This window comes from Thalassophryne amazonica, chromosome 12 (genome assembly GCF_902500255.1).
Source record: "Thalassophryne amazonica chromosome 12, fThaAma1.1, whole genome shotgun sequence".
NCBI classification, from domain to species: Eukaryota; Metazoa; Chordata; class Actinopteri; order Batrachoidiformes; family Batrachoididae; genus Thalassophryne; species Thalassophryne amazonica.
Window position 1 is genome coordinate 56,294,101 of NC_047114.1, and position 14,597 is coordinate 56,308,697.

The 14,597-nt window shown below is 41.5% G+C and overlaps 1 protein-coding gene and 2 long non-coding RNA genes across 7 annotated transcripts in view; 1 reads left to right on the forward strand and 2 right to left on the reverse strand.

The window, feature by feature from the left end:
* LOC117521777 (microtubule-associated protein 4-like) overlaps positions 1–14,597 on the forward strand; it is a 309,678-nt gene that overhangs the window by 286,864 nt on the left and 8,217 nt on the right. For 3 of the 5 annotated variants that reach the window (XM_034183119.1, XM_034183120.1, XM_034183123.1), the window contains one exon: positions 10,302–10,394. The exons of the other annotated variants lie outside the window; for them this stretch is intronic. In XM_034183119.1, the coding sequence (XP_034039010.1) occupies positions 10,302–10,394 (93 nt within the window). The remainder of the gene's footprint in view (positions 1–10,301; positions 10,395–14,597) is intronic. 5 annotated transcript variants of the gene reach the window in all.
* On the reverse strand, positions 1,635–3,836 carry LOC117521781. The gene is made up of 3 exons (XR_004564058.1): positions 3,726–3,836; positions 2,656–2,660; positions 1,635–1,645 (listed from the first exon to the last, which is right to left on the reverse strand). It is a non-coding gene; the product is annotated as an uncharacterized LOC117521781 (long non-coding RNA).
* LOC117521779 overlaps positions 10,828–14,597 on the reverse strand; it is a 30,715-nt gene continuing 26,945 nt past the window's right edge. Inside the window, exon 3 of the long non-coding RNA XR_004564055.1 lies at positions 10,828–10,838. This is a non-coding gene — a long non-coding RNA (uncharacterized LOC117521779). The remainder of the gene's footprint in view (positions 10,839–14,597) is intronic.

Below are 14,597 nucleotides of genomic sequence, written 5' to 3' on the forward strand. Positions count from 1 at the left end.
GGGTGGTGGTCAAGGGCGGGTGGCCCGGCGGCCCGGTCCATGCTCACAGCCCCTAGCTTTTGGGATGTGGAATGTCACAATGAGAGGCAATTTTGTGAAATCACAGAGTGATTTTATTTCTACAAGTAAGTCCCTTCAGCTGCTCCCTTGTTTTCATTCAGAGTCCTCACAGCAGCTCCGAGGTGGAGCTGCATGTTGAATTGGCACACGTTTTTAGTTCCTGACGGAACTCCACATTACATAGAGAAATGTGGCAGGGGCGGGGTTTGAACCGGGCGTCTTAATACTGAAACCAAGCACTCTAACCACTTGGCCATCACCCTTGCAGAGTTATTTTTTTCTGCATTCAGACAAAAATATCTGGCACAAGATGAACATCATAAGAATAAGATCAGTTTTATTTATCCCAAAGGAAATCATTTTGCCAGAGTACTGAAACAGCAACAGTAAACAGTGAACAAATGTAATATTTGACCATTCTGAATGTATAAAACTGTATATATTATAAAATGACAAAGAACATAGAGATTACCCACTTTGTAAAATGATAAATGGACCGCATTTATATAGCGCTTTTCCATCTGCATCAGGAGCTCAAAGAGCTTTACATTTATGCCTCACATTCACCCATTCACACACCGATGTCAGGGTGCCACCATACAAGACACTCACTAAACACCGGGAGCAACTAGGGGATTAAGGACCTTGCCCAAGGGCCCTTAGTGATTTTCCGGTCTGGCTAACCCGGTCTGTTTGAACTGAGGATGCTCTGGTGGCAAGCTCAACGCTTAACCACAAGACCATTACCTCCTCCTCACCTTTTTGTAATTATTTTCAAAATCTTCACGGAGAAAGACCAACACTGGCTGCTGCCAAATTATGTTACATGGGTAACAATGACACAGAGTTTACTCAGTGAAAGTCCTCCACTTGGCCACGGCCTTCTTGCATGATGCAGTTGTATCGCACATGTGTATTACATCCTCCAGCACCTCTGTCTGTATCGAAACATGCCTCGTCTTTTGGTGCCAAGTTTCAGTACGCAGAGGTTAATCACGTGCAAGAAGAGCGGTCCGCACCCATCCTCCTCTCAGCATTCAAGTCCACCTGTGGACGTTACAGAGTACGAGCAGCCTGATTCAAAATCTCCACCACCGGACTCCGCTTCAACTGCAACTTAATACATGCATCGTTTTGAAGCTTGATGCAATGAACCACTGTTCCGACACGCTGCTTCACTTCTTTGCTTCGCAGCCTTTTAGAAGCGGCAAATCCGCTTCTTAACCCCTCTCAGAGCCATTAAAATATGTTAATCGTGAGTCACTTTTGTGTGGATTAAAGTCACTAACTGGGACTCCTGTCTTGTTGTGAAAGAAAGAAAGAAAGAAATGCTTCAAATGCTGCGCGGCTCTCTGCCGAGCGAGTCACGTTAGAAAGATAGAGTCCGGTCGGAATTAATAACTTCAAATCAAATGACACCTCTTTCCAAACATTGTAATACAAACTAGAAGCACTCAGAGAGTGCAAACCTCCGCCAAGGCCATGGGGTCAGACGCCATAACATCTACACGCCGTGGAATCATTGAACCTAAAAAAGTCTAACAATGATGTTTGCTTAGTAGTAAAAAGGTTTCATCTGCTGTGACTGGATAGCATGTATTCTTAGCGCTTGGCATCACAGTTTATTGCAACTTGCACTTTTCCCAGAAGCTACTGTCATCTGAGCACTGATATTGATATTGCATGTGCTTATAGACAAAAACAAATAAGACACAAAATTCAATTTATTATTCAACTAAACTGCAAATATATGAATTTTTTTAACATTTATGAAACACTTCTCTAAACAAGCCCATAGGGTCACTGACCCTAAAGAGATTCCCTCCTTGGCACAGCGATCTATTCAACAATTCAGTGTTACAACCAAAACTATGATACATACACTTTTCTTTCCTTTATATTTGACATCCTTGACCATGAAAACATACCACTAGAACTTGGAATCACTTTTATGTCTTTATTAGTTCAAAAGTTATTGTATAAAAATGATTTTTCGGTAATGGCAGTTTTCTTCTGGCTCTAGCTCCATAACATTTGAAGCTACATCAAATCTGATGACACCTTACTGAATCAGTACAGATTCAACTACAATTTGGTGTTAGTTGTGCATCTCCAGCTTCATTTGTCACCTCACACTGACACATTTTCTATTTTCCCTATATTTTTGCATATTCTGGATCACCAGATCCGGAATCCGGATCCGATCATCACCACACTTTGTTGTTTGATAGAACATTTAACTATGTTACACCCTAATTTTTTTCAAGCCTTATGGCCTTGTTTTTGTGGAGTTAGAAACTAGAATGTCAAAATTCCCCCTATCCCGCAATGGTGAAGAATCCTTTAAAAAATTCCTGGATCCGGATCGTGATCCAGATCACCACTAAAATTTAATCACTTGTTCCTCTTGTCATTTCCAACCACTCCACAACATCTATAAATGAGAATATATTCAAGAGAGTTTTAGGCACTAGAGTTTAATGCTGTTGTCCGTGAGCCTGAACAGAGTGTCTGAAATGCATTTGTCCTCCTGTCGTGAATGTGAGATTACATCATCCTACCCATAATGCACTGCTGGGCTTAGCATGTGCTCACAAAACCTTAAAAATTAGCACATTACTTTAAAACTAAAACATATATCTGATATTTTCACTTAATAAAACTTAATAAAACAGTAATTTTAAATAACTTGTCCAAAATTAGTTTGGTTAAAATTTGAACCATAAGTTAAAAATGTATGCCTCTGAATGACTTAGGTGATATCGCCAGCATATTGGTATGGTGTTAAAGGAAATGTTTTTTTTTTCTTTTGGGGCTGTTTCTCCTTTGTCTGCAGAGGTTTGAAATGGTTTTTATACAAGCGGTTCTCTTTTGTTTGCAAAGGTTATAGCTGTGTGTCTGTTACAAAACTTTTAACAGGTGGGTGCTAAATTAATTTTAAAAATGCTTGTCGCTGTTCAGCTTTATCGGTTTAAAAGTTATCCGATAAAGATTAATCGGAAGATAATTGGTCCGATAATGGTTTTTAAAGTTATCTAAAAAGATAATCCAGTAAAGAAAATTATCTTCGATAATTATCTGTTATCGGATTATCGGAACTGTGCCCACCACTGCAAACAGACAGACAAACAAACAAACGCGACCGAAAACATAACCTCCTTGGCGGAGGTAATAAATTTAAGAAATATTACAATTTGAAAACAAATGCACCCGAACGTGATGACAGCTGCAACTGCTTAATGCTAACTTTTAACTTTGAAAATGCCATAGACATGCTAACACGTTAGCATCATGATCTGGATCACCACTAAAATTTAATCACTTGTTCCTCTTGTCATTTCCAACCACTCCACAAAATGTCATCAAAATCTGTTCAAAACTTTTTGAGTTATCTGCTAACAAACAAACAAACGCGACCGAAAACATAACCTCCTTGGCGGAGGTAACAGTAAACTGTAATCGATCAAAAAATTTTTTCCTCCCAAAAGGAGATGTTCTGCGCTGATGTGCAGCAACCAGCTGAGCTCAGATCAGATTCTATGGAGAGACATTCATGCCAAAATGGCTTTTGACAAAAACTACAGTGTTTTTAAGTGTTCTTTTGCACTGGAAATTATTTGTTGCTTATTTTTTCTATAAGAAGACTGCTTGTTGTGGAAAATTACCAAAGCTGAAAAATAAAACTCAAGATTTGTACTATGTGTAATGTAATTTTCTTTTTGTTAGAACTGATCTTATAAAATTGGTATTGAAAAAAGTATTGTTCAGGAACTGGTATCGAAGTGAAGATATCGAAATTGGTACCGCTATCGAAAATTTTTGATTGATACCCAGCCCTAACCCTGTAACGCGATAACTAAGCATGATACATGGTCCAAACTATTCCTTTTTAAAACCCTATTAACTCAACAATTAATTTGCACCACTTTTTACCAAAACTGGAGCAGCTTTAACTTTTAACCCCCCATACAAACTGAAACTGGCCTTTGTCACCATTCTTGCTGCTATTAATAACTCCATAACATTCAGTCATAGATTGTCCAAACTATACCTTTTTGGAATCTTTATGATCAGGCAAATAATATGGTATAGCTTTAAATATGATTGGAGCATCTTTTAATTTTGACACCTGTGTAATTCTTAAATTGACCTCTACCTGGCTGCCTGTTGAAAATTCAAGTGGTCAATTGTTTTTTATTTTTGGTTTTTTGTTTTTTTCAGAAGAGGAATGTCTGAGGAGTATTTGTGCTGCATTTGATGCTTGTATCACCATTTGCAGGATTCCGCTTTAAATATTCTCTTATCTGCTGCACTATAATAACTTGTTGGGTGGCAATAAGAAGCAGCTAGCATCATTGTGACAAAATAAGAGAACGTTACAAGGACTAGTTTCAGTCTGTGGAGTTTATCTTCCAAAAGGTGAGCTCATGGAGAAGGTTTAGAAACCATTGGTTTGCAAAGCATTTGTGAGAGGATGAAAATGATATGTGATTAAATGGGACACAAGTATAGATTTTGTCTAAATCACTACTATTTGAATTGTGGAATTATTCATCTGTCCTTCATCTGGAACCTGCTGAGGTTTGAAATCTGACTCTACAAAAGAAACAGACACCATTCTCACAGGAAATGATCAGATCACAGAATCTGCATGCACGTGTTTGGAATGTGGGTGGAAGCTGGAAAAAAAATTCAGAGGCTCAGACACGTGGCGAACATGTAAACCCCACATGAGGAGTTTTTATTATGAACTGACAGCATTAACCACTGGACCACATGGTCACGTGCACTAAAGGTTATGAATAATGGCAGTAGTGCGTTCAGTGCTGAATATGCTGTCATTCACTTAAATTACTGTAGCGCCAACAAAAGTCTTTCAAGCTGTCATTGTTTAGATCTCAAAATAGTCAATATTCCTCGAAATAAAAAATGCCTTCTTCGACCTTATAACCACAATGAAATTGAATGTTGATCCTCTTTAGTGTCCATGATGTCGCTAGCAAGTCGAACAGGATATTTGTGCTGGATTTCATCATGTTGGGAGTAATTTGATTTGCCCACTCGATAGCCAGTTTAGCCAGAATGAAGTCTGTGCAGAACAGCAGCAGTGTGGTGCTGGGTATTACCTTGTTTTCAGTTCTGGATAATTGCTCTCCTCTGCCCACACTTCCCCTGTTGTTGGAACTGTTTTATGAAAGTGAGCCAGTTAATCCATTTCAATTGTTTTAGAAATTTAGAGTAAAAAAAAAGCTTAAAGTACATATGATTACATGACTTCATGTACAGTATGCTCCCTACTGAAAAATTGCATGAAACCAAAAAGCAGCAATTTTTGAAGCTATGAATGTGAATAGTTTTGCGACAGAGGGCCCTATTTATCCAATTATAACTAAAACACATATCTACCTGTACTTTTTGTTATTTACACAATGCATAATCTGAGCAAAACGCACACCCAGAGTGACAAGCATATTAAATTGATTATTTATGTCATGAAAGTAAAGTTAAATTTGTATAACTGCTGAGGATGTCATTAGCGTTGGCATTCCACATCAAAAGGAAAGCTTTACAGCAATGATCTTTAGACACAAAAATGAATGCAGATGTTGACCAACAAGTAGAAACAACAGCCACAACATTTGACTAGTACAAGTTTAATTTACATGTGAAAGAAGAAAGCTTAGCTGACTTTGTCAGAAAGGTTTCACTGAAGTTGATGTCATGGATGATCACGTAGTCTTTATGGAATCAATGGATTTGGAATGTCAGGGTTTGCAACTGGGTTAAGACGAAAGTCCAAGTTTTCAGTGACATACTAAAGACAGTAGTGTGTGTGTGTGTGTGTGTGTGTGTGTGTGTGTGTGTGTGTGTGTGTGTGTGTGTGTGTGTGTGTGTGTGTGTGTGTGTGTGTGTGTGTGTGTGTGTGTGTGTGTGTGTGTGTGTGTGTGTGTGTGTGTGTGTGTGTGGTGAGAAAATATTGAACTTTTAGAGGCATTCACTTATCTCAGAAGTGACATTCATGTCTCTGGGTCCTACACCTGGGAAGAGCCTGTGAAGTTATGAGATCGCTGGACACCAATGTACCAATGCAGGAGAATGGAGGTCCAGGTCTTTCTGATCCTGGTGCTTTCTCTCTTACTGTATTCTTGTGAGATCTGAATGCTAACCAGTGACCTAAGGCGATGATTGCATATACTTGGCAGCAAAGATGTCAGCAGTCTGTCATTGATCCTCAACAGCTGTTAACTTGTAGCCCACTGTACCAGCTGAGCTGTGGTTACCTTCCCATTTTTTTCTCTCTTCTGCACAGAAATTAATTCAGCTTTAAAAAGCAAAAAAGAAGAGACAAAAAAAGACAAGCAATGTTTAGTTTGTTTCTTTTTACATAGCCATCATTGGGTGAAGGTTATGTTTTCACCCGTTTGTTTGTGTGATTTTGAGCAAACTGTGATCCACAATTTTTCATAAATCATTAGGAAACTTTTACATAGGATTCATATACTGATAGGCAAGAACTGATTAAATTTTGAAGGTCAAAGGTCAAAGTCAGGGGGAAAAAAAAGGAAAAATCCTTTAGCATTGATCAAAATTTAAAAATTAATAACGCTGTCAAAAAAGATTGAATTTCTTTCATATTTGAAAGTATTATGTAGCATGTTATCTTTTATTGATGGACAAAGTTTGATCCGGCTCTGATCCAGATTACAGATTTTGTGGCCTTTTAGATTTTACATTAAAACCCCTTTTAATGTATATTTTAAATTATATCTTCATCAGCTGTGCCCCAATGACTCTCATATTTGAAAGTGAGGTGCAGACTGGCACTCACTGTTGCCTGACAAAGTTTTATCCGGCTCTCATCTGGATTGTGAACATTTTAATTTAATATCAGAAAGCCCATTTGGTGTACATTTTACGTTATATCTCAATCAAAAGTGCCTCATTCACCCTCTTTTGTGACAATAAGGTGCAAACTGGCACTCTCAATGAATAGACCAAGTTTGATCAGCATCTAATCCATATTGCGGTTTTAGCTGATATTTGATTTTAACAGTGAAAAGTCCTTTTGATCTATATTTTGTATTAGATTTTATCTTATGAAAAGCCACTTATAACAGGACTTTGACCTTGAATTTTTTTCCAACGTAAAAATTTGTGGAATTGGAAACTAGTGTTGGTGGAGGTTTGCGCTCTATGAACACAGTGCTCTAGTTTTATGGATGCATTTAGTCAGAATTTAATTTTTAAAAATGTGTCATGCAAATTAGGCAGATTTATTGTTTGTTAATAAATTAATTGCCTCTATTGTGACAGAAATTAGGGATGCCCACATTTCACCTGGCTGTGACAGATGCATTGTTACTTTTGATAGGTGCAGATGGATCAGTTGACTGCCTTTGATGGTCACAAGGCCATTCCTTCCATCATCAATGCAGCAATGTGCGACTCCAGCACATACTCCCAGATCTGACATGGCATGAACTGTTCATGTCACTTCAAAAATCCAAAAGAACTGGATTAAACATAGTTTGTACATCACCTGTCTCCACTCGGTAGCAGGATAGACATGACAAAAATAGAGTCCTAACATGAAGAAGTGACAGTTGAAGATATGAATTCAATTTTGATTCCACTGAACTGTGGATCCAGTGGGAAATACATATAGTAACCTCTGGTAGTTAACTCAGCATTAGGCTCAGTGTTCAAAACACGCTATGTGCAAATGTGAGAGACATTCTGGATGCAGTCAGTCATCACATTAATACAACAGTGCCATTAAACAATGCCAGCACACAACTATTAAGTTCAAGGTTCTGAAGAGAAATAGCTACCTGTTAGAAGAGATGAGTAACCCCGGCTTCAGTGAGTAAAAGTGTGCACCTAAACCACATGATTTCACTGATTATCTCATCTAACTGCCTAAAGAGCTGAACCGATAAACTGCTAAAAAAATTATCTTTATTACAGATAACTGATAACTTTTAGTATTGATTCAGACACGGCCACATCAGATTACACTGTCGGCTTCTGATAAACCTGTTTCACTTTCACTTTTCACTGCTGGGTAAAATTCAAGGATCACAAACACAGAAGAACGCATGCAAAAAGAATTAATACAAAAATTTAACCCCAAACGCTGTCATCATCTTTCAAATGCAGTAAAACACAGTATTAGAAGTCACAGTTCATCTCTGTATTAGATACACCGCCGAACTAAAAAGCTGCTGCTTTTTTCACACGCTTTCAACCCTGCGGCTTAAACAACTGAAATACGCCCATTGATTGATTGATTGAGTAAAATACACGTAGTAAATATAAATTCTTACCTGTTAGTTTCAGTGGGATTCATCTGAATAAAAAATCCACATAAACCATCCTTTTTTATCCAAAACAGTGTCTAAATGTGAAGAAAAGTCCATCTGTACAGACAGCTGCGCCATGAGAGCTCCTCTCCCCCACCGAGTCTTGCCGATTAAATTACAGCCACAAAGAAATAAAATAATGTTAAAATGAATCCATTTTATTTTTTGTGTCGAGCGGACTCACTCACTGTAACGTCCAAAGTGAACCTGAACTACACTACCGATGATGCTCCCTGCGTCGACCGGCCAAGCACATTTTGCGCTTAATGATGACGTCATCCACAATCGACAGGCAGCCAGTCTGCTACATACACACAACAGATTGACTAAAATGTTTGATTTTAGGGTTTACAAATGTTTTTGAACGTTAAACTTTGCTCGCCTTACCAGCAAAAAAAATTATTGGACTGAAAGTTATCGGAACTAAATTTATCAGAAGATAATTGGTCCGATGATGATTTTAAAACTTATCTGAAAAGCTAATCCGCTAGCAAAAACATTAGTTTCGATAATTATCTGTTATCAGATTAGCTGAACTGTGACCACCACTGTCCAGGGGCACCAGCTTCATCTTATATTTTAAAGACATTCAGAATTGGCAAACTCTAAAGTGTTTGTCTGTGAATGTGAGAATGAATAGATTGCTGTCTGTTAACCCTGTCAAGGACAGGGCACCCCGTCCTCTACTCCGGCTGGGATAGCCTCCATTGTCTTCAACAGGACAAAGATTGGGGCTTCACAGATTTTAGATGTTATGATTCTTTGGTGTGCATTTATTTGGGCATGATGTAATCATTCAAAAAAAAAAAAAAACAACTCTGTGTTTGTGCCATGCTTTAGTAAGATACACGCCTCCTGCTCAGGCCAACATATCGTACAACACTGTAATCTACCGCAAACAGCTGATCATCCTTTCATCTGTTTGCAGTGACTTATAGTTGTTTCTGTGCTTATAAAAGAACATGTTGGCATCAAATCAATGAATGCCCAGTAAAATATTATGCTCCATGTGCTGTGTCTTATCTTTGTTCATTCACAAGCAGTAAATGAACATGAACAGAATACAGTGGCTTGAAATGGTTTGGGCACACTTGGGCATTAAATTAAATTGACTTCAAATTTAAAAATTTAACAGTCCAGAGTTCTCAAAAATAACATTCTAAAATTATCTCCAGTTATCTCAAGTTATTCTCTACAACATGGTATAAATTAAATAAAAATATCAAAGCCAAAACAATGTGCAAGTATGGGCACCCTTTCTTATAACACAACTAAATCATCACTTTTACAGCCTGCTTTCTTTAGACAAATCAGTGGATGGCTACATGAACATTTCCAACTCACTGAATATGTCTTAGACTTTGATTGCATCAGCATTTAAGAAATGCCAACAGCGTGGTAGTGTATGGTAAATCTGTCAAGATTAGGCAGCTCACAAAAAGTGAGTGATCCTTCAAGAAGGTAGGGGGAAGCCACCTTGAGAAAAGACTTCATGTGTGCTCAAATGTTTTCATGCCTGTATTTACTTGGGACTACACCATGGTATTTTTTGATGATATTTAAAAATCTTTTGCATGAACTCCATTTTGAGCAATGGTTGAAATATGTCCAAAACAAATAATCACACTGTGAAAGTACAGGAGAACTCATTTAAATGACTTTATTTAAATTTTTACAGACATAGAGTTTTAAAAACTACTCGGATTCCTATAAATTTAAGCTGCTCGCTGATCTGCTTCTTCTCTGCTGCTGCTGCCTCCCATCTGTCTGCTTGCTACACCTGTCTGCCTCTTTTTTCTTTCTGTGTCTTTCTTTCTTTGTCTGTCTTGTCTGTCATTTTCTTTTTGTATTTTTCTGCTTCTGCCTGCTTGTCTTTAGGTTCAAATAGTGCACAAAAAGTTGGACTTCAGCCACGTCACATCTCGCTGTGGCTCCAAGGACAATATCAAACATGTCCCTGGAGGTGGCAACGTAAGTACTGCTGGAGCTGGAAGAACATTTTGCTTAGGACGGATGCATGTGATATTTTTTGCAAGTTTAGCCTCATTTGAGCTATCTTTGCTCAAACTGGAATACAATCCTTGACTTTTTCCTCCTATTATTTGTCATGAATTAGTCACAAAGGGATATGAATATAAAATAGATTAATTTGTAGCTATAGTTCAACGTGGGAGGATGCATATTATATCATACATCCAAATGGGTGCATTGTTATTCTTTGACCTTAATCACATACTGCATCAAAAATAAAACCCAAAGACCTTAAAGAATCATCATATTTTGTTATTTTTCAGCACGGCAATCAGAGATGTTAAAAACAGATGTTAGTGTTTGTGGACAAAGCAGGGGTAGTGGCCAACTAGTTAATGCACTTGGTTTTAGTGCAGAAGGCTCATGAACACCCCTGCCACATTTCTTCATGTAATGTGGAGTTGCGTCAGGAAGGGTATCTGGCATAAAACTTGTGCTAAATCAACATGCAGATCCACCCACCTTGAATCTGCTGTGGCGACCAAGTGAAAACAAGGGATCAGCCGAAGGGACTTGTTTGTGGCCAAAAATGCTGAACCCGAGGCAATGAGGTGTTACATAAAAAAAAAATAATAATAAAAAAAAACATTTGAGATCCGTGAGGATCTGTTGATTTGACTGGAAATAAGATGCAGCTTTTCTCCCTTCACTTGGCATCTCTCTGTAGATGTTGTTCATGGTGCAAAAGATTGGAACACCTCAGTGTTTCAGGCACACATGACACCACTACATATTCCCAGACTTGACCTAGTCAGGACCAGGGGCCTCATGTACAGAGACTTGCGTGGATTTCCTACTGAAACATGGCGTACGCCAAATCCCAGAAACTGGCGTAAGCACAAAAATATTCAGATGTGTCAAAGTGTCCGTACGCATGGATCCAAGCACGTTCCTTTTGTATATCTCACTGAACGTGGAATTGAGCGCACATGCAGAAGTACCAAACTCCTCCCTGTCCACGCCCCTATTTAAATATGCAAATGTATTTAAATAGGCCCTAGGACCTGGGGATTCCCCTCTCTGTCCTGAATGATCACGGTAAGAAAAGCCATTTTACCGAGTGTGTGCTAGAGATGAAGTGGAGTAAATGAAGTAAATGATGTAAATGAAGTGGAGATACGCAGCGATATTTTATTTGTACCCTGTTAACCGGAATAAATGTGCAATGAAGCAGCGCAAACACTGAAGTTAAAGAGAATGATTCACTGTGGTGAAACAGTTGGGGAATTGTTAAGAAGCTCTAGTTTCACCATCAAGAAACAAAAACAATAATAGTAATAACAAAAACATATTTGAATGCGCACATGCCCAAATGTGCCCGTGCTGGTTTCAATCGGAACAATTATGCTAATAAACTATTTATTCATCTCGCACGTGCTAGACGGAGGCATAAAAAGCTGGATGATACAGGGGGCTGTCTGGCGAGGTCAGGGGAAGGGACAGTTACGTTATGGTTAGGAGAAGGGGTTAGGGTTAGAAATAGTAAAATACAAAAACCATGTCACAGAAATTTCACTCATTTTGTAACAGGAAAATGAAAAAAACACGTGAGACTGCACTGCCCCAACCACGCTGTTAGTCAGGATGAATGAGTCATACGTTGAACAGGCCATCTAGCCACAATGTTAGTTAGATGCATTTGTGGATCACATACAATTTGAACATTGATGGAATTAAAATGTTTTGTATTAGCAAAAATTCATCATGTGAAGGCACCTTTATAGCAGTATGTTTGCAGTCAGTAGTGCCGATTACATTAAGGAATCCGGCTCTCACTTGCAAATTGTGCTTTAATGTTGGAATGTGATGTGCCTGGATGACATTCGGATGATTGCATTCCACCCAACTGGCTCGGCTCAAGGTTGACTGGCACACTTCTGACCGATCAGCCAGCTCCCACTGGAATGCCCCTGTTGCCAGGAAGCTCATCGTGGTCATTACCTTTGTGGGCAGGGACAACCCCTGGTTCCTCACTGTATTGCACTCCGGGCCGGCCGCATTTCTGGACACAACTACAGTGACACTGGCCTTGGTAAACGAAATTGGCTTATTAGCCAATTATCGTCATTTGCAAGTCAATCTTCATGTTCCCTGAATACACACTCACATTTGATTGCACTATTTGCAAGGTCCTGTAACAACACTAACACAGCCATTGTTAATGCTATTTTATGCATTGGTTTGTGCATGCTCCCCCTCTAGCTGCCACCTTATTGTGGTGGGGGAGTTTGCGTACCCGGATGATCCTAGGAGCTATGTTGTCGGGGGCTTTGTGCCCCTTGTAGTGTCTCCCAAGGCAAACAGGTCCTAGGTGATGGGTCAGACTAAGGGCAGTTCAGAAGCTCCCATGACCAGTAAAAAATCAAGGACCGAGACGTTGCCCGGTATGGTGGAGCCGGGGCCCCACCCTGGAGCCAGGCCTGGGGTTGGGGCTCGCGCGCGAGCGCCTGGTGGTCGGGCCTTAGCCTATGGGGCCCGGCCGGGCTCAGCCCGAAAGAGCGACGTGGGCCCACCCTCCTGTGGGTTCACCACCTGCATAGGGGGCCATGGGGGTCAGTGCAGAGAGGACTGGGTGGCGGTTGAGAGTGGGTGGCCCGTCGGCCCAGTCCGCGCTCACAGCCCCTGGCTGTTGGGACGTGGAATGTCACCTCACTGGGGGGGAAGGAGCCTGAGCTTGTGCGGGAGGTTGAGAGATACCGACTAGAGATAGTCGGGCTCACCTCCACGCACAGCTTGGGCTCTGGTACCCAACTCCTGGAGAGGGGCCGGACGTTCCACTTTTCTGGCATTGCCCACGGGGAGAGGCGGAGAGCTGGGGTCGCATTGCTTATTGCTCCCCAGCCCAGTTGCCATGTGTTGGAGTTCACTCCGGTGAACGAGATGGTTGCTTCCCTACGCCTTCGGGTTGGGGACAGGTCTCTCACTGTTGTCTCAGCCTATGGGCCGAGTGGCTGTGCAGAGTACTCAACCTTCTTGGAGTCCCTGGGAGGGATACTAGATAGCGCTCCAACTGGGGACTCCATTGTTCTCCTGGGGGATTTCAACGCCCACGTGGGCGGCGACAGGGAGACCTGGAGGGGAGTGATCGGGAAGAACGGCCTCCCTGATCTGAACCTGAGTGGTGTTCAGTTGTTGGACTTCTGTGCAAGTCACAGTTTGTCCATCATGAACATCATGTTCGAGCACAAGGGTGTCCAAAAGTGCACGTGGCACCAGGACACCCTGAGCCAGAGGTCGATGATCGACTTTGTAGTCATATCATCTGACCTTCGGCCACGTGTCTCGGATACTCGAGTGAAGAGAGGGGCTGAGCTGTCGACCGATCACCACCTGGTGGTGAGTTGGATCCGCTGGGAGGGGAGGAAGCCGGTCAGACCTGGCAGGCCCAAACGTATTGTGAGGGTCTGCTGGGAACGACTGGCGGAACCCTCTGTCAGCGAGGTCTTCAACTCCCACCTCCGGGAGAGCTTCTCCCAGATCCTGGGGGAGGTTGGAGACATGGAGTCCGAGTGGACCATGTTCTCCACCTCCATTGTCAATGCGGCCGCTCGTAGCTGTGGTCACAAGGACTCTGGTGCCTGTAGCAGCGGCAATCCCCGAACCCGGTGGTGGATGCCAGAAGTAAGGGATGCTGTCAAGCTGAAGAAGGAGTCCTACTTGTCTTTGTTGGTAGGTGGGACCCCGGAGGCAGCTGACAGGTACTGGCAGGCCAAGCGTGCCGCAGCCCGTGCCGTCGCAGAGGCAAAAACCCGGGTCTGGGACGAGTTCGGAGAGGCCATGGAGGAGGACTATCGGTTGGCCTCGAAGAAATTCTGGCAAACCGTCCGACGCCTCAGGAGGCGGAAGCAGCTCTCCACCAGCACTGTCTACGGTGCGGGTGGGGAGCTGTTGACCCTGACTGGGGATGTTGTCGGGCGCTGAAAGGAATACTTCGAGGATCTCCTCAATCCCATCGTCACGTCTTCCGAAGAGGAAGCAGAGACTGGGGACTCAGAGGCAGACTCATCCATTACCCAGGCCGAAGTCACCCAGGTGGTTAGAAAGCTCCTCGATGGCAAGGCTCCTGGGGTGGATGAAATCCATCCTGAGTACCTTAAATCTCTGGATGTTGTGGGACTGTCTTGGCTGACACACCTCTGCAAC